The sequence below is a fragment of the Papio anubis genome, chromosome 14 (assembly GCF_008728515.1).
Source record: "Papio anubis isolate 15944 chromosome 14, Panubis1.0, whole genome shotgun sequence".
Taxonomy (NCBI): domain Eukaryota; kingdom Metazoa; phylum Chordata; class Mammalia; order Primates; family Cercopithecidae; genus Papio; species Papio anubis.
This window is the reverse complement of record NC_044989.1, coordinates 68,524,543-68,545,788: the sequence shown is the minus strand read 5'-3', so window position 1 is coordinate 68,545,788 and position 21,246 is coordinate 68,524,543. Positions and strand designations below refer to the sequence as shown.

Here is a 21,246-nt window from a genome sequence, read left to right as displayed (position 1 = left end):
TCCTGTAGTACTCTCCCATCCCCCCCCGTGACTTCCCTTACTACCCTTCTCTCTGCTCCAGCCATGTTAGCCTCCTGTGGTACCTGGAGTCTTGGGTTTGCGTCTTGTAGGGCCTTGCGCTATCTGTCCCTTTCTGCCCCTTTCCCCTCCCCATCTCATAGCTAATGCCTTCAGGTGTTTGTTCAGTTATAGCCTAGCTCAAAAGGAATTGTCCTGGCTACCCTATTTAAAAATACAGATATACCTAGCTCTCCTTTCCTCTGTTTTTCCTCCTTCAGTGGCATTTACCCTTTTCTGACACAGTTTACTTACGTATTTTGTATTCCCTGACTACTGAATAAAATGAATGAAAGCTCCACAAGGGTAGTGATTTGTCTCTTGTTCACTGATAGCCCCAGCCTAGTTGTCTGGAGCATTACCTAGCTCTTAGTGTTTACCCAATAAATAATAAATTAATGTGATACTGTTTATGCAGGTTGTGATTTTATAATAAGTGCTATTCAGTGTTTTGTCACTGTGTAAAAGGTAAAATTGGTATTTCTTGAGACTTCATTTATTTGGTAACTGCTTTCATTTAGTCATTATTTCATTTATTTACAGCCCCTACATGTCCATCACTGTAATAGGCACTTGAGATGCTCCCGCAAATGACATCCCTGGCCCAGAGAAGTTGGGGATATTTTATATCCAGAATACCTGTATCGCCAGATGTGCACTAGTTAACAATGGGTTATGTGACTTGTTAAAACATCCCAGGAATAAAGGTTAAGTCTAAGCAAGTAGATGAATTTAAGCCCCAAGCCCCCCGCCCCGCTCCCTTTTGTTTTTTGTTTTTTTTGTTTGTTTTTTTGTTTTTGAGACAGGATCTTTTGTTGTTCATCTGGGCTGGAGTGCAGTGGCATGATTAAGGCTTACTGCAGTCTCAGTCTTCTGAGGTCAAGCAGTCGCCCACTTCAGCCTCCAGAGTAGCTGGAACCACAGATGCATGCCAGTGCCTGGCTGTTTTTGTTTTGTTTTGTTAAGACAGGGTGTTGTCATGTTGCCAGGCTGGTCTCAAACTGGGCTCAAGCAGTCCTCCCACGTTGGCCTCCCAGTGTTGGGATTACAGGCTTAAGCCACCGCACCCAGCCCTTTTTTTAACCTATTTCTAACAGTCTTAAAAGTAGACAAGATGAATATCCAAGGAGCATGAGCTTTCATACATACCATCCTAGTTCTAGGTGACATGAGAGTTGGAGCCCAAATCTTCTGGAGCAAGTGACTGGGAGGAAACCCCATGGGTCTCCCTTGTCAGCCACGAATACCTAAGAAAATGCTATTCTCTCAGGCCCATCCCCCAGGCAATGTATCAATGAATACATATGTAAAGTGTATGTCAGGAAATCGTACCAGATACTGAGTATCCAAAATCGTAAGTAGCCTTAGGGTGGCAGGCAGACACAATAATTACAACATAGAGGGACAAGTGCCATAGAAACAGGTAAGGTTGGAAGTATTAGATTTAGTGTCTTGGCCTTAGAGAAGGGTTTAATGAAATTATTTGATCCAGGTTAAGAACCTGGAAGCCAGTATGATGGTCAAATTTATTACCTCTATTCCGTCTTCATACTTTCCCATCCCAAGAATTATTAGTTGGGTTCCCCCTAACATTTTCTCTCCCTTTTCAAAAGCCCCAAGTAGTAGTAGTACTACTTTTGGGGAACAGGAGATACGAACACTTAACTAAGTAGGGGGGTCCAAAGCAGTCCTTAAACCGAAGTTCAGCATTCCAAATTTTAGCAGCTGCTAGGGAAATATATTTGCTCTCTTGTATTACTGACAGTTGTAATTACATAGGAAATCTTCAAAAGGAAGTAATTTGGATAATACCAAAATATTATTTCCCTTTAATACAGATAACCCGTATTTTCCCAGTTGAAATGATGCTTTTAACTTCCTGCCTGCTCCGTTCCTTCAAAGTCGATTCAAAACATTTATGGTCACCTAGCAATCGTTCAATTCAGTCCAAGTGCTTGGAAAACCTGATTACAGGCATGGACCCATTCCCCAGGAAAGTACCTCTGGAAACCTGTACAGACTCCAGAATTTAAAAAGTCCCAAATCTCTTTTTCAAAAAGGTATGAGTAAAAGGATCTGATACCATTGTACACATCCTTGCTCCATGCTGCTATTGCCAGAGGATAGAAAAATAATTTGAGGTGGGACATACTCTGCAATTTCCAGTTGGATTCCCAGTTGAGTATTTTGCAAAAAAAAGCATTAATGAATGAATGACATTTTTAAAAACATTTAAGTATATCCAATCCCACGTACTGTACAAACTAGCTTAGAACAGTGGCATATGTAACTGATATAAAGGAAATAAGCGTAACAATTTTTCTTTTAGTTCCTACATGAACTTTCTAATACTCCCATCACTGAAGTTTACATGTTTTCATCAAGGGTTTTAGAGATACACAAAAGAAGTATCAAAGTCACATTTAATAAAGTTCCCTCCAGTTTATAATGTATAATCATACTATTTAAACACGCAGAAATGAGCTAATCTGAATTTATAGAGTATAGTTTTTTGGGTGGGAAAAAACATCTCACCTTAACTAGAGGAAAAAGACTTTATGATGGTTCTATTTTTCAACTTCAGAATTATTCATTCAGTAGAAGCTGTACTTCAAGTACCCAACCATTCTGTTTTTCACTTTCAATGTAATCTTCAAAAATTATGTGAAACATTCAACATACTTTATTATAAAATAGGCTCTGTATTAGACGATTTTGCCCAAGTGTAATTTTGCCCAAGGCTAATGTAGTGTTCGGAGCACTTTTAAGGTAGGCTAAGCTGTGATGTTCGACGTTTGGTATTTTCAACTCACAATGGGCTTATCTGGACATAAACCCATCGTAAGTTGAGAAGCATCTGTATACCCAACACTGGTTATGTATACTTTCATTAAATACTCATTTGAAAAATAAAACTTTCTTCACATCAACCCTGTGATGTAGGTCTTTAATTTTTAAAACTGCAAAACAGGTTCCAAGATGAGCTCTTACTGATGTATACGGTGTAGTACAGTATAGCCAAAACCACTGCTTATGACCTCTCAAATATTCACACATCAAGGCCAGGCACAGTGGCTTATGCCTGTAATCCCAGCACTTTGGGAGGCCGAGGCGGATGGATCATTTGAGGTCAGGAGTTCGAGACCAGCCTGGTCAACATGGTGAAACCCCATCTCTACAAAAAATACAAAATATTAGCCAAGCATGGTGGTGGACACCTGTAGTCCCACCTACTAGGGAGGCTGAGGCAGGAGGATCACTTGAACCCAGGAAGTAGAGGCTGCAGTAAGCTGAGATCGTACCACTGAACTCCAGCCTGGGTGACAAAGTGAGACCCTGTCCCCCAACAAATATTTACACATCACCCAGTAGTAAGGAAGGGTTATCATTCAGAGAGGTTTTTCTGAGATAATCTATTAAATTACAATTATAAAGAAGAAATGTTTATAAATTTTTATGAAGTTATAAATTTATAAATATAAAAGTATAAATTCATACAGAGCTGTTTAAACTTATTCATATAGAGCTGTTTTAACTTCTTGTTTAAAGAAGTTTCCCTCTGAGGATTACAGACTATGTAATCTGCTACATGTAATTTCAGATAAATGATAAATTATACCTAATGTGTAAGTATAATAGAATCAATTTTTGATATTTAAATTATTCTAAAACCTGTTGAGTGTGAATACTCTTAAATCTTTCTTTTCTGTTTATGCTTCTGGCTGAGAATGGAAGAAGGGACAGAGGCTTCAAATGACTGAAATTCTTCAGATGGTTTCTTGTGACCGACCCCTCGTAAAGTATTTTTCTCCAGAGTCCAAAGGCAAGATAAAAAGTCTCTGACTTGAAATCAGAATCGATCTGCTGATCTGCTAGCCACAGCTCGAATATTGCCATAAACCTTGGAAGGAGGATTTCCTGCAAAGGGGGAAAAAAGTATTTACACAAATAGACTCACACTTATAGAGCCTACAGTCACCCCTCAGTGTCTAAGGAAGACTGGTTTCAGGACTTCCACAGACACCATAAGCCTTGAATGCTCAAGTCTCTTATATAAAAAATATGCACATTAACTACACACATCCTCCCATATACTTTGAATCATCTCTAGATTATTTATAATACCTAATACAATGTAAATGCTATGTAAATAGTTAATACTGTATTGTGTTTTAAAATTTGTATTATTTTTAATTTGCAGTGATTTTTATATGTATTTTTCTGAGTATCTGATCTGCCATTGGTTCAATCCACAGATGTGGACCTTGCAGATACAGAGGGCAGACTGTAACATGAAAAAGGGTCTAGAACCCTAGAAAGAACAGAGACATTTTCTTGAAATTACCAAAAAAAAAAAAAACCTTATAGGAAATAATACCGAAATATTCTCCAAAAAATATTTTAAACTTCTAAGAGCGAAAGGCACTGTGTTGTTAAAATATTTCAAAAAGAAGCCAATCACTGAGGCCTGGGAACCAGAGAATCCCAATTTTCTGAGCAAGCCGCTAAGATCCTGTAACTCTTATCAGAAGGTAACTGACTGTGCTGCAGGATCAAGAAAATGGGTTAAGTGGATCAATTAAATTAACTGAAGCTGTTCAGCAGCTCCTCCTTGGTTGAACCTAAAATGTGATGTTCCCTGCTATTCTGGAATGGTTTTTCTCTGCACCTTATCAGGAAAGCAGCAAAGATTTAAGCAATATTACCCAATAAACACTTTCTCTTCTCTTGCAGACAAATGGAATCTAAGCAAAAATATTTCTACTTCTGGCTGGGTGCAGTGGCTCACACCTGTAATCCCAGCACTCTGGGAGGCTGAGGTGGGTGGATCACAAGGTCAGGAGTCCCACAACAGCCTGGCCAATATGGTGAAACCCCGTCTCTACTAAAAATACAAGAATTAGCCGGGCGTGGTGACATGCACCTTTAGTCTCAGCTACTCAGGAGTCTGAGGCAGGAGAATCGCTTGAACTTGGGAGGCAGAGGTTGCAGTGAGCCAAGATCATGCCACTGCACTCCAACCTAGGCAACACAGTGAGACTCAGGCTCAAAAAAAAAAAAAAAAAAAATTCTACTTCCTTCTCTAGGCCCACCTTTGCCAACTCCCAAGGGTTTCTACTTGCTATCTTTAATATTACCCCAAATTGCTTTGCAAATGTAGTTTTGACTTCCGCAATTAACTCCTTATCCCTCCCAGAGAAAACACCAAAGAAAGAAACTGCTATTACCCAAGATTAGGTTGCAAATGGCAGTTCTTGCCATCTTGATGTTTTGGAAGGAGCCAAGGATGTGAACTTTCCTGAAAGAAATAAAATGAGACAAATTAGTGGCTGGGATGCAATGACTCACACCTGTAATCCCAGCACTTTGGGAGGCCAAGGCAGGTAGATGGTTTGTGGCCAGGAGTTTGAGACAAGCCTGGACAGCATAATGAGACCCCCATCTCTACAAAAAAATTCAACAGCTGGGTGTAGTAGCACGTGCCTGTAGAGTGCCAGCATGCCAACCTGAGTGACCAAAACCCTCTCTAAAAAAAAAAAAAAAAAAAAAAAGACATTGTAAACAAAAAAGCACTTCCTTACCTAAGTCCTGTACTCCAAAAATGCTGGAAAATCATATTTGAGTCAGATTCTTTAACGAGGGCAGTGGTTATGGCTACACAACTCCACAAATATACTAAAAACCACTTTTTAAAAGGGTGAATTTTATGATATATAAATTGTATACCAATAAAAAATTATTAGAAAAGACAGAATTTTTTGAAAAAGTAAAGTTTGTGAAGATTATTCGTTAATGATGGCTCCCATCCCATGAATGCTTTATGTGCCAGGGCTTTGTATACATGCCCTCATTTAATCCTCACATGACCTTCCTGTTTTACAGATGAGGAAGGAAGTTTATAAGAAATCAAAAAGCCTGCCCAAGACGACACACTGGCTAAGCTGGTTACTGAAAACCCATAAATGCAACACTGTACTCAATGTCAACATAACTGGTTTTCAACTGCAAAGTTTTCTAAAGATTATCTAAATTTCTTCAGGGCTCTGAGGATCATTTAGACCCTTTTAATGGGCATTCTTTACCGAATGACAAATTTGCCTTTTTGAGTCCATCTTCCAAACTGTTTTCACTGTGCCCTGTACAACAGTTATCAGCTAAAGCTTCTGTATCTTCAACCCCTGTTAATATTCCCTTCACCTTCTGGCTTTAACTAAGGCCAGATCTCAAATGGTTGCGTTTTTCCTCCACAAACCAGGTACCTCTGGGGCCTGGGGAGGAGCAGGTGCCTTCATGCCACATCCAGACCACATGCTCTCCCTCCTACCTCCCTGAAAACCCTTTGGCTTTGCATCCGCTCTCAGGCCACATCACCCCCCACTCTGCCTGGCTGGGGTCCTCAGCTGCCCCTGCAGATCACCTGTGAAGACGTCAGCTCCTGGCTTGCTGTCTTTCTCTTGCTATTCCCATCTCCATGCTCAATCATGTCAATACCCACGAAGATGATAATCCCAACATGCCAGCCTCTGAGGTCCTTGATACACTCTTTATGCCAACACGGGGTATTGTCCACCCTACTCCAGCCTCTTACATCCATGGTCACACCCTGGACTTAGTCATTACCAAAAACTACAACCCCCTATAATTTCGATTTCAAACATCCAACTCTCCCTCCACCACTTTCTGTCATTCCAGCTCCTATCAACACAAATAATCCTTCACTCCCATCCCAGGACCTCCCATCTATGGATCCTACCCACCTTCACTGCCCCTCGCCCCCTCATATCCCACCTCCTTCCTCTGCTCACAATCATCCAATGACTTTCTATTCACTCAGAGTAAAAGCCAAAGTCCTTATGAGGACCTCAAGGCCCTATTATTTTTGACCTCATCTATCACTCTCCACTCTCTCCCTTTCGTCCTTGGCCAAGCCTCCTTGCTCACTGCCAGATGTGCCCTCGACTTAAGATCTTTGTGCTTTCCCCTTCCTCTGTAATGCTCTTTCTCCAGACACCTGCAGATGAACAAAACAAACATTTACAAATGCTCCTCCCCAAACTCCACTAAAATGACAATAAAGATATAAGCCCAAAAGGAAGAAGAGAGTGATAACAGTAGCAAAGTCCAGAAAGGTGTAAAGCAGATGGAGGAGACAGAACTGACTGTGCAGACCCAAGTCAACTGCTGCCTGAATCAGCAGCGGGAATATCAAGAAGCAGAACTCCGAGAAAGAGACTCCAAGAGGCAGGGGACAGGGAACCCAGGATGATGGCTGTGCAGCCAGAATGCAGGCAGAGAGCAGGGGGGCGTTTGGGGAATAGACCTCTCCAGGAGAGATTTCTCAAATATTAGATGCATTCAAATACATCAAGAGGAGATACAACGTGTAGCTTCTTACTGAATTAGTAGGATGAAAGAGAAGAAAGGAGATAGACACAAAAGAGTTACTTCCTCAAGTGAAAACAATGCTGCAAAAGAAAGATAAGGCAGTCACAGTATTTCACCTGGTTCTTCACCTGGCTCAGCTATAAGTACACTGAGCACTGATTTCTGTTTTCAGGTAATACTGAACATTAATCTAACAAAAACCACAAGGGGACCATCAGGAGGACAAAGAAGAATAAATCGGAGTGTCAGAAAGGCTGAGTGTACGTGGTGGAAGTAAGGGAGTGAAAGACAGCTAAACCTTCATCTTTGATGGTAGAATGTCAATAGTGAATCTGAAAAATAAAACTGTATATGAACTGTATGAACAAAATATCTGGAAATACAGAGGTAAATAATTTTTTAAGATAAGCTAAAAGAGTTGAAATTGGTTCCCCTGAAAAGGGTGAAATGGAGGTAGGCAGCAGACATTTTTGTTTTTTTTCTTTTTTGAGACAGAGTCTCACTCTGTCGCCCAGGCTGGAGTGCAGTGGAGCGATCTCAGCTCACCACAAGCTCTGCCTCCCAGGTTCATGCCATCCTCCTGCCTCAGCCTCCCGAGCAGCTGGGACTACAGGCTCCCGCTACCACACCTGCCTAATTCTTTGTACTTTTAGTAGAGATGGGGTTTCACCGTGTTAGCCAGGATGGTCTCAACCTCCTGACCTTGTGATCCGCCTGCCTCGGCCTCCCAAAGTGCTGGGATTACAGGCGTGAGCCACGGCGCCCGGCCAATTTTTGGCTTTTTAAAACTATGTGTATGTTTAACTTTGATTAAAATTATTTAAAACAGAGCATGACAGATGAGGAAATAAAGACAAAAAGAACAGATAAAGTGGGAGTAGTTTTGCTGCAGAAAGAACCAAAGTAATGGGGCAACAGTTGGAAAGGAATGGAGGCTTCAAGACACAGAGGCAACATCATTTCCCATCTGCTATATTAAATATACCTGGAACCAATTGTTTTTAGTTTTCTATCTGGCTCGCATTATACTGTATTTTATCAGGTTATTAGCAACTCATCAAAAATACCTTTTATAGGTACATAACAGCCCATCTTACAGCTTTATTATAATTAATATAAACTTTTAAACGTGGATTTCCAACTAGCCTGTCTATAGCAAAAGCAAGAGATAGTACATCTCTTAATTTCAAGTAGTCTGTAATTTAGTTTGTAAGAAAACACAAAAGACATAAGTAATTCAGTAGCGCCATTATTCATAACAACCACAAGCTGAAAACAACCCAAATGTCCATCTACTGTGACTGGACAAACAAAATATAGTACAGCTGACTTTTGAATAATAGATTTGAACTGCACGGGTCGTTACACACAAACTTTTTTCAACACATATATTGGAAGATATTTTAGAGACTTGAAAAAAACCCAGAGAGGAGCTGAGTACTGTAGAAATGTAAAAAAAAAAAAATTAGAAAAAGCTATGTCATGAATGCATAAATTATATGTAGATACTAGTCTATCTTATTTACTACCATTAAAAAAAGTTAAAATCAATCAAAACTTACACACACAAACACAAGCCATGTATGGTGCCATTTGTAGTCAACAGAAACGGAAACAAATGCAAAGATGCAGTATTAAATCATAACTCCATAAAATTATCTGTAGTGCATACTGTACGACAATTTCACAGCTTCCACCTACTGCTCTTGTGGTGAGCTCAGGTGTTGCAAGTATCCACTTAGAATGCCATGTGATGCTGATCATCTCCCATGAGCAGTTTTGACTCTCCAATAAATTGTCTCTCACAGTAGAAAGTGATCTCTCACGGTTCTTGCCTATTTTTAAACTTAGTGCATACTGCAAGCTTTGAGACCATGTGACCTACACAACGTGGGCCCCACACAAAGTGCCACTCGTGATGTTGGGAGTGCTCCAAAGAAGCACAGAAAAGTCATGACACCTCAAGAAAAAGCTGAACTGGCCAAGTGCGATGGCTCACGCCTGTAATCCCAGCACTTTGGGAGGCTGAGGCGGGTGGATCATGAGGTCAGGAGATTGAGACCATCCTGGCTAACACAGCGAAACCCCGTCTCTACTAAAAATACAAAAAATTTAGCCAGGCATGATGGCACACGCCTATAGTCGCAGCTACTTGGGAGGCTGAGGCAGGAGAATCCATTGAACCCAGGAGGCAGAGGTTGCAGTGAGCCGATATTGCACCATTGCACTCCAGCCTTGGCGAGAGAGGGAGATTCCATCTCAAAAAAAAAAAAAAAAAAAAAAAAAAGAAAAGCTGAATTGCTTCACATGTACTGTTGACTGAGGCCTGTAGCTGCAGCTGCCCGCCACTTCAAGATAAATGACTATACCATAGGACCCATTGTAAAAAAAGAAAAAATTCATGGAGGTGTCACTGCAGCTACAACAGCAGATGTGACAACACCTGCAGTTTTGCCAAAAACCCCTTTATCTTCCCCTAGGACCCCAGGCAAGACAGAACAGACTATGGCAATAAGACACCAAATTGTAAACAAGACCTAAGACCACCCGGGCAAGGGTTGTCACACACCCTACACTTAAAGAGTAAATGACTGTCTTCTTTTGAGAAATGTCTGTTCATATCCTTTGCCCACTTTTTGATGGGGTTGTTTTTTTCTTGTAAATTTGTTTGAGTTCTTTGTAGGTTCTGGATATTAGCCCTTTGTCAGATGAGTAGATTGCAAAAATTTTCTCCCATTCTGTAGGTTGCCTGTTCACTCTGATGGTAGTTTCTTTTGCTGTGCAGAAGCTCTTTAGTTTAATGAGATCCCATTTGTCAATTCTGGCTTTTGCTGCCGTTGCTTTTGGTGTTTTAGACATGAAGTCTTTGCCCATGCCTATGTCCTGAATGGTACTACCTAGGTTTTCCTCTAGGGTTTTTATGGTTTTAGGTCTAACATTTAAGTCTCTAATCCATCTTGAATTAATTTTCGTATAAGGAGTAAGGAAAGGATCCAGTTTCAGCTTTCTACTTATGGCTAGCCAATTTTCCCAGCACCATTTATTAAATAGGGAATCCTTTCCCCATTTCTTGTTTCTCTCAGGTTTGTCAAAGATCAGATGGCTGTAGATGTGTGGTATTCATACAGCCAACAGACACATGAAAAAATGCTCATCATCACTGGCCATCAGAGAAATGCAAATCAAAACCACAATGAGATACCATCTCACACCAGTTAGAATGGCGATCATTAAAAAGTCAGGAAACAACAGGTGCTGGAGAGGATGTGGAGAAATAGGAACACTTTTACACTGTTGGTGGGATTGTAAACTAGTTCAACCATTATGGAAAACAGTATGGCGATTCCTCAAGGATCTAGAACTAGATGTACCATATGACCCAGCCATCCCATTACTGGGGATATACCCAAAGGATTATAAATCATGCTGCTATAAAGACACATGCACACGTATGTTTATTGTGGCACTATTCACAATAGCAACGACTTGGAATCAACCCAAATGTCCATCAGTGACAGACTGGATTAAGAAAATGTGGCACATATACACCATGGAATACCATGCAGCCATAAAAAAGGATGAGTTCGTGTCCTTTGTAGGGACATGGATGCAGCTGGAAACCATCATTCTTAGCAAACTATCACAAGAACAGAAAACCAAACACCGCATGTTCTCACTCATAGGTGGGAACTGAACAATGAGATCACTTGGACTCGGGAAGGGGAACATCACACACCGGGGCCTATCATGGGGAGGGGGGAGAGGGGAGGGATTGCATTGGGAGTTATACCTGATGTAAATGACGAGTTGATGGGTGCTGACGAGTTGATGGGTGCAGCACAGCAACATGGCACAAGTATACATATGTAACAAACCTGCACGTTATGCTCATGTAGCCTAGAACTTAAAGTATAATAATAATAAATAAATAAATAAATAAATAAATAAATAAATAAAAGAAAAAAAAAGAAAAAAAAAAGAGTAAATGACATTCTAACTGCCACAGGATATTTTTTTCTCTAGCAGCTTAACAAGCACTGGCCTTATGATAAACAATATTAAAACAATTACAGCTCACCAATAGTTAGATACAGATTGACCCCAGCTTCCCTCTTCCCACACTCTGTTCCACAAACCGTAACTACAGCTTTGATTGGACAAGAGACTGATCCCAGTAACATTCTCCTGGTAAGAGATCACTGACCATGGACTGGTTCTACCAGCTTCCAAAGGCAGTGCATTCAGTCTTCACCTCCTTGTCCCTACTTCATCTTGTAATGTACAGGACCTAACTGTCACATATTTTAAATGTTAAGTCTCCCCCACAAAGCAACCAGGGGTCGTATGTTACATTTATTCAGTATACAAGCATTAGGACCCCTCTTATATTCATAGCTCCTCCTATAACCTGTTAAATAAGTATACTGGCCAACCCATTCAGCATAAATTCCTGTCTCATTCTTTCCTCCTTCAAAGTGCCTGCTTTTGGTCTCTGCTGAAGGGTATACTTCCCAGCCTGTCAGAATGGCCACCCTGCAGAGCAACCCTTTATAAGAAATAAAGTTTCCTCTCCAAATTTATAGATCTTGTGATTCTTTTGTTGACAATCTCAAATTGGAAATGCAGCTTTTATGTGGGTGCAGGATTGTTCTAAGAAAGACATATCTACAGACTCTAATATGATGGAGAAAAAATTAAGTCATTATATGACAACTTACAGCAAAAGGAAAGTGAAGGATCTAAAGCTGGAGAACTTAATGCCAGCAAAGGATGGTTTGATAATGTTAGAAAGAGGTGGCTTTAAAAATGTCAGGATAACAGGAGAAGCAGCTTCTGCTCACCAAAGGGCAGCAGACAAGTTCCCAGACGCCATTAAGAAAATCATTGAGGAGAAATAATATCTGCCTGAACAGGTTTTTTGTGCAGATGAAAAATGTCCTGTTCTGGAAAAAAATATCACAAAGGGCAATTATTAGTAAAGAAGAGAAGCAAACACCAGGATTTAAGGCAGGAAGGGCTAGGCTAACTTTACTGTTTTGTGCAAATGCAGTCAGGTTTATGATCAGGACTGCTCTTATCTATAAAGCTGCTAACCCTGATCCTTGAAGGGAAAAGGTAACGCCAGAGGCCTGTCGTCTGGATGGCTTGCACAAGGAGAGCTCTTTTCTGGATTGATTCCATCAATGCCTTGTCCCTGAAGTCAGGAAGTTATCTTGCCAGTAAGGAATGCCTTTTAAAGTTCTTTTGCTATTGAACAATGTCCCAGCCACCCAGAACCCCATGAGTTCAACACTGAAAGGCAACAACGTGGTCTCCTTGCACCTAAACACGCTCTAATTCAGCCTCCAGAACAGGTAGTCATAAAGATCTTTAAGGTTCATCACATACAGTGCTCTATGGAAAACAGTGTCAATGCTATGGAAGAGAACTCGATGGAAAGAACATCATAGTCTGGAAGTACTATAACCACTGAAGACGCTGTCACTATTATGGAAAGAGCTGTGAAAGCCTCACGCTTGCAACTATAAATTCCTGCTGGAGAAAACCATGTCCAGAGGTTTTGCATAACAGTACAGGATCTACGACAGAGCCAAACAAGAAATCATGAAAGAGACTGCGGATATGGCCAGAAATGAGGGGTGAAGGGTTTCAAGATACAGATCTCGGAGAAACTAAGAGGTAACAGACACTATGCCAGAGGAATTAACAGAAGACGACCTGATGGAGGTGAGTGCTTCTGAAGCAGTGATGGGTGATGAGGAAAGATGATGTAGAAGCAGCAGTGTCAGAAAACAAGGTGACATTAGGCAATTTGGCAGAAGGTTTCTGATTATTCAAGATGCTTTTGACATCTTTTATGACACAGACCCTTTTATGATGTGGGCACTAAAACTAAACAAACTGTGGAGGAAGACTGGTACCCTACAGAAACATTTTTAGAGAAGGAAAGCACAAAAAAGTCAGAAATTACAATGTATTTCTGTAAAGTTCCAGAGTACGCTTGCCTCTCCTGCCTCCCCTTCAACGTATTCCACCTCCGCCACCCATGAAACAGCAAGATTAACCCTTCTTCCTCCTCCTCAGCTTATTCACCATGAAGACAAGGATGAAGACCTTTATGATAATCCACTTCCACTTAATGAATAGTAAATAGATTTTCTCTTCCTTATAATTTTCTTAACATTTTCTTTTCTCTAGCTTACTTTATGAAAGAGTACAGTATATAATACGTAAAACATACAAAATATATGTTTATCAACTATTTGTTATTGGAATAGCTTCCAGCCAAAAGCAGGAGTAGTTAAGTTTTGGGAGAGTCAAGTCATACATGGATTTTCAACCATGTTGGGGGTTCAGCATTCCTAATCCCTGCAATATTGAAGGGTCAACAGTATACCTGTGCAATGAAATAGTACTTGCCAATAAAAAGGAACTACTGATACACCCAACAAAATGGAGAAATTCAAAATAACATGCTAATTAAGAGAAGTCACACACCAAAGCCTACATACCATATATTTCCATTTATATGAATTTCTAGAAAATGTAAAATAAAGAGTGACAGAAATTAGAGGAGTGGTTGTCCTGAAACAGGGTGGGGGCAGGCAATTGACCACAAACATGCACGAGGGAACTTTCAGGGTAAGAGAACTGTATGAGTGTCATGGGACTACAATACACAACATTTGCCAAAAACTCATTGAACTGGATACTCAAAACAGGAGAATTTTATTGTGTGTAAATTATGCCACAATAAACTTTTAAAAAGTTGGTTTAACTAGTAAATTTTAGGTTAACACTTATAAATATACTTATAAATTTACCAGTAATAAACTTAATGACAGACTAACTATATAATTTCATTGGCAAATCAGTTACAGTTTTAGATTTCTAAATTTATTTATTTATTTTTTTGAGATAGAGTCTGTCGCCCAGGCTGGTTTTGAACTCCTGACCTCAGGTGATCCACCCACCTCAGCCTCCCAAAGTGCTGAAATTACAGATGTGAGGCACCACACTGGCCTTTTTTGTTTTTTTTTTTTCTCGAGACGGAGTCTGTTGCCCAGGCTGGAATGCAGTGGCGTGATTTTGGCTCACTGCAGTCTATGCCTCCCAGGTTCAAGCAATTCTCCTGCCTCAGTCTCCCAAGTAACTGGGATTACAGGCATGTGCCACCACGCCAGGCTAGTTTTTTTGTATTTCACCATGTTGGCCAGGCTGGTTTTGAACTCCTGACCTCAGGTGATACGCCCGCCTCGACCTCCCAAAGTGCTAGGATGACAGATGTGAGCCATCGCGGCAGGCCATGGATTTCTAAATTCATGAAAGCTTTCAGGGCTACTCAGCCAGTCCATGACTTAACTGAAGATTTTTTTTTTGACTTTATAATTGTGCCAAAGTGATATACATTCAGAATGCTCTTCAATTTTCAAAGAGTAGTATCCTATGATATCAAATGAACTTCTGACTTATGAGATCTTTAATTTACAACAGGTTTATCTGGATATAACCCCACCATACGGTGAGGAGCATCTATATATGGATTTTTTAAAATTAATTAACTTTTTATTTTTTGGAAACAGGGTTTCACTCTGTCACCCAGGCTAGAGTGCAGGGGTGCCATCATGGTTCACTGTGGCCTTGACATCCTGGGTTCAAGCAATCGTCCCACCTGAACCTCCTGAGTAGCTAGGGCTACAGGTGTGCACAATCACGCCTGCCTAATTTTTGTATTTTTTTGTAGAGATGGGATCTCCCTATGTTGCCCAGACTGGTCTTGAACTTCGGGGCTCAAGCAATCCTTCCTCCCACCTTGGCCTCCCAAAGTGCTGGGATTATAGGCATGATCCACTGTGCCCAGACTATATGTGGTATTTTTCTTTTTATTTTGTTAGAGTCTCACTCTGTCACCGACGGTTGAGTACAGTGGCATGACCGCGGCTCAATGCAGCTTCACCTTCTGGGCTCAGGTGATCCTCCCACTTCGGCCTCCCAGGTAGCTGGGACTACAGGTGTGGGCCGCCACACCTGGCTAATTTCTGTATTTTTTTTTTAGAGAAGGGGTTTCACCATGTTGCCCAGGCTAGTCTCAAACTCCTGAGATCAAGCCATCCACCTGCCTCAGCCTTCCAAAGTGCTGGGATTATAGACGTGAGCCACCATGCTTGGCCATAGTTTTACATATGGTGTGCATTTCCACATTTTTGAATGCTTCTCCCAAGCCTCCGTATTTCTGAATCTAGACTCAATCCATAAAGATCAAAAAATAAAATTATATTCCTGGCTTCAGGTTAAGAGGGCCACCAACACAGTACTATAGTTATCCTTAAAGTGTAAAGAATATACAAAATTTAGATTTTATATAATAAGGAGTCCTTCAGTTTAGAGTAAAACTGAGATATTAAATGAAATTATTTCATGATTGAGTTGCAGGCAGAACCCTCCTCCTCTCAGTCAACTGTTCAGTTTCCCAACTTCACAGCATTACATAATCTCTGAGCCATCTGCCAGTAAGATCCCCAGCCTGGGCAGCTTCAACCTCAGACAGGGGTAATCCCAGCTTCACTTCCGGCACCTTTATTTTAAGCTCCTATCATCTTATTTATGTTCACATATAACTGCTCTCTAGTTTTGCCTAACGTACAATATTCCCCTCACTTTATAAAAGGCCTTAACATATATATATATATATATATATAGAAAATAGATATATATATTTCTAAAGACTCACAAGGGCATCCAAAATACTGATTGCTTGTTCTCCCCTACTAATTTAATAGATTCCCTTGAGTATGTATGTATGTATGTATGTATGTATTTATTTGAGACAGAGTCTCGCTCTGTCACCCAGGCTGGAGTGCAGTGGCACGATCTCGGCTCACTGCAACCTCCTCCTCCTCCCAGGTTCAAGTGATTCTCCTGCCTCAGCCTCCCGAGTAGATGGGACTACAGGTGTACGCCACCACGCCCAGCTAATTTTTGTATTTTTAGTAGAGATGGGGTTTCACCATGTTGGCCAGACTGGTCTCGAACTCCTGACCTTAGGTGATCCACCCACCTCGGCCTCCCAAAGTGCTGGGATTGCAGGCGTGAGCCACTGCGCCCAACCCGAGATACTATGTAAATCTTCATCTGTAATAATAATTTCTTTTCATAGCATTTGTAACATTTCCTCATTGTTAAATGAGAAAATACACAATTTCTGAAATTTTCTCAACTTAAGCCTCTTTCAAAGTTGGTGGCTATTCACCCAAAAGTATACAGATGATTCCCAACTTAACATGGTTTGAACTGGGATTTTTCAACTTTACAAGGGTGCAAAGCTGATACACATTCAGAACGCTCTACTTCAAGTACACATACAACCATTCTGTTTTTCATTTTTAGTACAGTATTCAACACTCTGTCACAAAGTAGAATTTGTGTTGGATGACTTTGCCCAACTGTAGGCTAATGTGTGTTCTGACCACGTTTATGATAGGCTAGGCTAAGCTATAATGTTCCACAAGTCAGGTATATTAAATGCACTTTAGACTTCTGATATTTTCAATTTACAATGGGTTTATGAGCATCTGTACTGACAAAGATTTAGCAGCAACATTATACATGAAATACAACTGTTACGACTTTCTTAAAAGATCAAATAAAAATTATGACAATAATTTTCTCAAGATCAGATACTTACACATCAGCCAAAACTATCCGCGTCCGTGTCACATTCTCTATGGTGAATTTGGTTTTTCCTCCTTTGCCAGCGATTCTTCCTATTGCCCTGGATAGATGGTCTCCCTTTAGGGGTTTAACTAAACAAGAAAAGCAACATCTCAGGAGGCAAGCCATTCTAGTGCACCACCCACTTCCACATGAAGTTTAATTATAAACTAAATTTCTCTAAATGACACAAAGTGTATATATACATATTAAAAAGTTGCTAAAAATACAGCTCAATTGATGCTATTAGAAAACTGAGAGTCACATCACAATATAAAGTCAGCGACACAAGAGCACAGACCACCACACACTCACCATCTGTAATTTCAAAAGACTCTAGGAAGAGGTCATCCAACCTGATGAGGGCAAGTGCATCCTATAATATAAAACAAACACTGTGAAGCCCCTTCCGTTTGCACACCTGAAAAAGAGTAAAGTGCAAAGCACTATGGAACGAAAATCCACAAACTCTAGAGCTAGAAAGCTTTTTTTTTTTTTTTTGGAGACACAGTCTTACGCTGTCACCCAGGCTGGAGTGCAGTGGTGTGATCTTGGCTCACTGCAACCTCTGCCGCCCAGGTTCAAGTGATTGTCCCACCTCAGACTCCCGAGTAGCTGGGACCACAGGCTTGTGCCACCACACCCGGCTAATTTTTTTGTAATTTTAGTAGAGACGGAGGGCATCGCCATGTTGGCCAGGCTGGTTTCGAACTCCTGGCCTCAAGTGATCCACCTGCCTCGGCCTCCCAGAGTGCTGGGATTACAGGTGTGAGCCACTGCGCCTGGCCTTTTTTTTTTTTTTTTTTTTAATGCCTAATCCATTGAGATGTTCACATTGAGTATTTTTCAAGTCCCCATTTTAGATATCATAGAATTACTCACCTCCACCTGAAAGCCTAGAATAAAAGCTTTCACAAAATCAGCTGCTTTTGTCAGAGCACTAACATCTTTGGTTTCTTTACAAGTCTGTTAAAAAACAAAAAAGGGTACAAAATACCGTTGAGACTCAAACAGAAAATGTCTTAACGAAATACTAGAAATGTCCTTTCCCATTATCAGAGAATTTCCTTCACCACCACCTTTCCCTAATATAATCTGTGTGACACAGGTTCTGGTTGGGTAAGTGCTATATTTTATTGGCAAAACAAAACCTTTCCAGCTCCAAAGCTTGGCTGTTTCACCCAAAGAGTGTCAAATAACTAACCACACTATATGATCAGATTTTGGGGTTAACAGCAAGACTCCTCTGGCACAACCTAATTTCTTGCATTCTGAAGAACCTCTACCTTCTGTCCATCCCTTCAATGCCCAAGCTTGTCCTCTTCTCTTCTCTCTCAAGGCAGTCTTCCCTGGGATTCCTGACTTAATCTTCTTAGTTATCAATTACATGCTGATGTTTCTTAAACCAATAGCTCCAGGCCTCACTACCTGCACCCGCTGACTGGGGAAATAAAGAATAACTGAAGCACTGAACCTGTTCTCAAACTTTATTTGAGAAATGCAGAAATAACTGTTATTCATAAAATGCCTACCACTGTAAATAACACACACTGTAAATAACATGCACTATAAATAACATGCTTTACACACCATAACTCTAACCCTCACAACAACTTTGAATGTTAAGTCATATGACTACCTTTGCATGTGAGGAAACTAAAGTACTAAAAAGCAAAAATGCTAAGATTCAAACACAGGTTTGATTTCAAAATTGTTATCTCCACTGTACCATGCACATTCACAATCTAGTTGAGGAGACCATGTACTCAACAAATTTAAAACCATATGGGTTTGTGTAATGGCAAAGTCCCCGGGGCTTTCCCATTTAGAACTAGACCCTAGTTCCAATCCTACATGTGACCTTAGACAAGTCTCCTAGTTACTTTAGGTCTTGAGTTTTCTCATCAGTAAAATAAGGAGGTCAGAGGAGAAGATCCTGAGTGTTCCCTACTAGTATAATAGGAAGTTTCCCTTATTAGCCTGATGACTATGGCCAAGTTTCCTCACATCTTTAAGATGGGAATATCCTGAAGACTAAATGATGCAGAGCATGTTGTAATACCACTATGTGTCTGGTATATGGCAGCATCAATAAATGTTAGTGGAATCCAAAGTGATTATCCCGCAATAAATAGGACAGTAAAGCACATGAAAAGTTTAGGCACTGAAGATATGACTGAAAAATGGACATTCTGGTATGAAACTGGCACCCAGAACAGAAAGCCCAAAGTAAATTAATTTTAAATGTCTAGTTCCTGGATTGACAGCATAGAATTTAAAATACACATATATAGGCCGGGCAGGGCAGCTCATGCCTGTAATCCCAGCACTTTGGGAGGCTGAGATGGGCGGACCACCTGAGGTCAGGAGTTCAAGACCAGCCTGGCCAACATGCTAAAACCCAGTCTCTACTAAAAATACACAAATTAGCCAGGTGTGGTAGCGGGCGCCTGTTAACAGTGAGCCGAGAGCGTGCCACTGCACTCCAGCTTGGGCGAAAGCGCAAAATTAAAAAAAAAATATATACACACACACACACACACATATGTGCATATGTTTCTTATCAAAATAATAGTTTTATCAAAAAAGCACCATTAAAACACAGTCATGCACTGCATAATGACATTTTGATCAATGACCAACTGCTCATACCATGGTGGTCTCATAACAGTATAATGGAAAATATACAGAAATCTGATATATGGCACTGGATACTGGCAATGCAGATCAAGTAGATGAAATGACTGATAGTAATGGTGCTGGAACATTTGGTTTTCCATATGAAAAAATACATAAATATGCACATGCCATCTAGGTTTGTGTAAATACACTCTTCGCACAAGGACTAAGTCATCTTACAAAACATATCCCATAACATATCCCCGACGCTGACTGTATATACTTCTTGTAAAGCACCAAGTACTTATGTTCATTATTTACTTACTTCTGTTTATGACAATCTCTTTACTCGACCTTTTCTGAATTTGACACAGAACATTACAAAAGATACACAGAAGCAGAGACAGTATTTTGGTATGATCTCAGAACTAATTTACAAATTCAATTAATATTTGTATCAAACGCAGATTTTTAAGGCATTTGGGAAGTTCAAACTCAATATGGTAAGTTTTTAAACTGGACAAAAACTATTCAACACAATAAGTCCCATTAACTAAAGTCTATTCACGCCTTTTCATCTCTGTAGGAGAGAAAGCCTGGTGTATTGGGAAATGGTTGAGATTTTCCTTACCCTGATTTCTACATTCCTTGATTTCAAGTTAAAGCGTATCTGAAGTCCCAAATGTTCCACAATAGGAGTAAATATCTTCATCCAGTTTTCTTTCAATGGTGTGTATCTGTTAGCTGGGACTGGAATTTTCCTTGTTTCTTCTTTTCCACTCTGTAATAAAAGAACACACAACTCAAAAGGCTATGGAGGGATGGTGATGGAGTTGTAAAATAACATCTGATCCATAAAGGGCTTCCTTTAACTGAACTAGTTACACTTCAAAGAATCACTTCTCTCTGAGCATCGCGGCAGAACAGCCCCACCGCAGCTTCAACATTCCCCAGAGGCCACCGGCTTGATCCGCGTCTGGCCCCTGCCTGGTTGCTGTCCTAGGGTCCTAGCCACATACCAGGAGCCCGTCCCCACAGAGGGGTGGGAAGACGGGCCTCTTCGCCGGCCTGGCCTCCTCTGTGTCCATCTGGCCCGCATCCCCGCCCTCTCCCGCTGCGGACAGCTGTTCAGCCTGTCGTTTCTTCGCCCGCCGGCCACCCTTACGGGTGACCTGGGTAAAGCCCTCCTCTGCCCCGGCGCTCTGCGCTTCCATTTCGGATTCCATCCCCCGGAATCTTAAGGCGCTTCCGGCTGAAACACGTGCGCTGCTGCACCGCGCAGGACCCAGCCTCCGTCAACTAACCCCGCAGCTCCGCCCCTTTCCTAAAACGTCACAGGCCGGGGACCTGCAGGATTTGGGGCCGGGGGAAAACGGGATTTCGGCTGTCCTAAGGTATGCCTGATGCTCATGGTCTCACTCCAGCCGTGCAACTCCGAGCTCAAGCATTTTATAATCTCTAATATGTATGTGT

General features: G+C 40.9%; 1 protein-coding gene across 1 annotated transcript; it reads right to left on the bottom strand.

The window, feature by feature from the left end:
- Positions 1-537: 537 nt before the first annotated feature.
- On the bottom strand, positions 538-21,098 carry PNO1 (partner of NOB1 homolog). The gene is made up of 7 exons (XM_021924894.2): positions 20,793-21,098; positions 20,405-20,554; positions 18,037-18,120; positions 17,470-17,530; positions 17,129-17,246; positions 5,286-5,356; positions 538-3,975 (listed from the first exon to the last, which is right to left on the bottom strand). Exons 1-7 carry the CDS (start codon positions 20,997-20,999, stop codon positions 3,908-3,910), a joined length of 759 nt encoding a protein of 252 aa, XP_021780586.1. The 5' UTR covers positions 21,000-21,098; the 3' UTR covers positions 538-3,907.
- Positions 21,099-21,246: the final 148 nt, after the last annotated feature.

Coding starts and splice junctions, on each gene's coding strand:
- PNO1 (XM_021924894.2), bottom strand. CDS start 20,999: ATGGAATCCGAAATGGAAGCGCAGAGCGCCGGGGCAGAGGAGGGCTTT. Junction 18,121..20,404: donor CAAGGAATGTAGAAATCAGG/GTAAGGAAAATC, acceptor GTTTTTTAACAG/ACTTGTAAAGAAACCAAAGA. Junction 17,531..18,036: donor TTCTAGGCTTTCAGGTGGAG/GTGAGTAATTCT, acceptor TTTATATTATAG/GATGCACTTGCCCTCATCAG.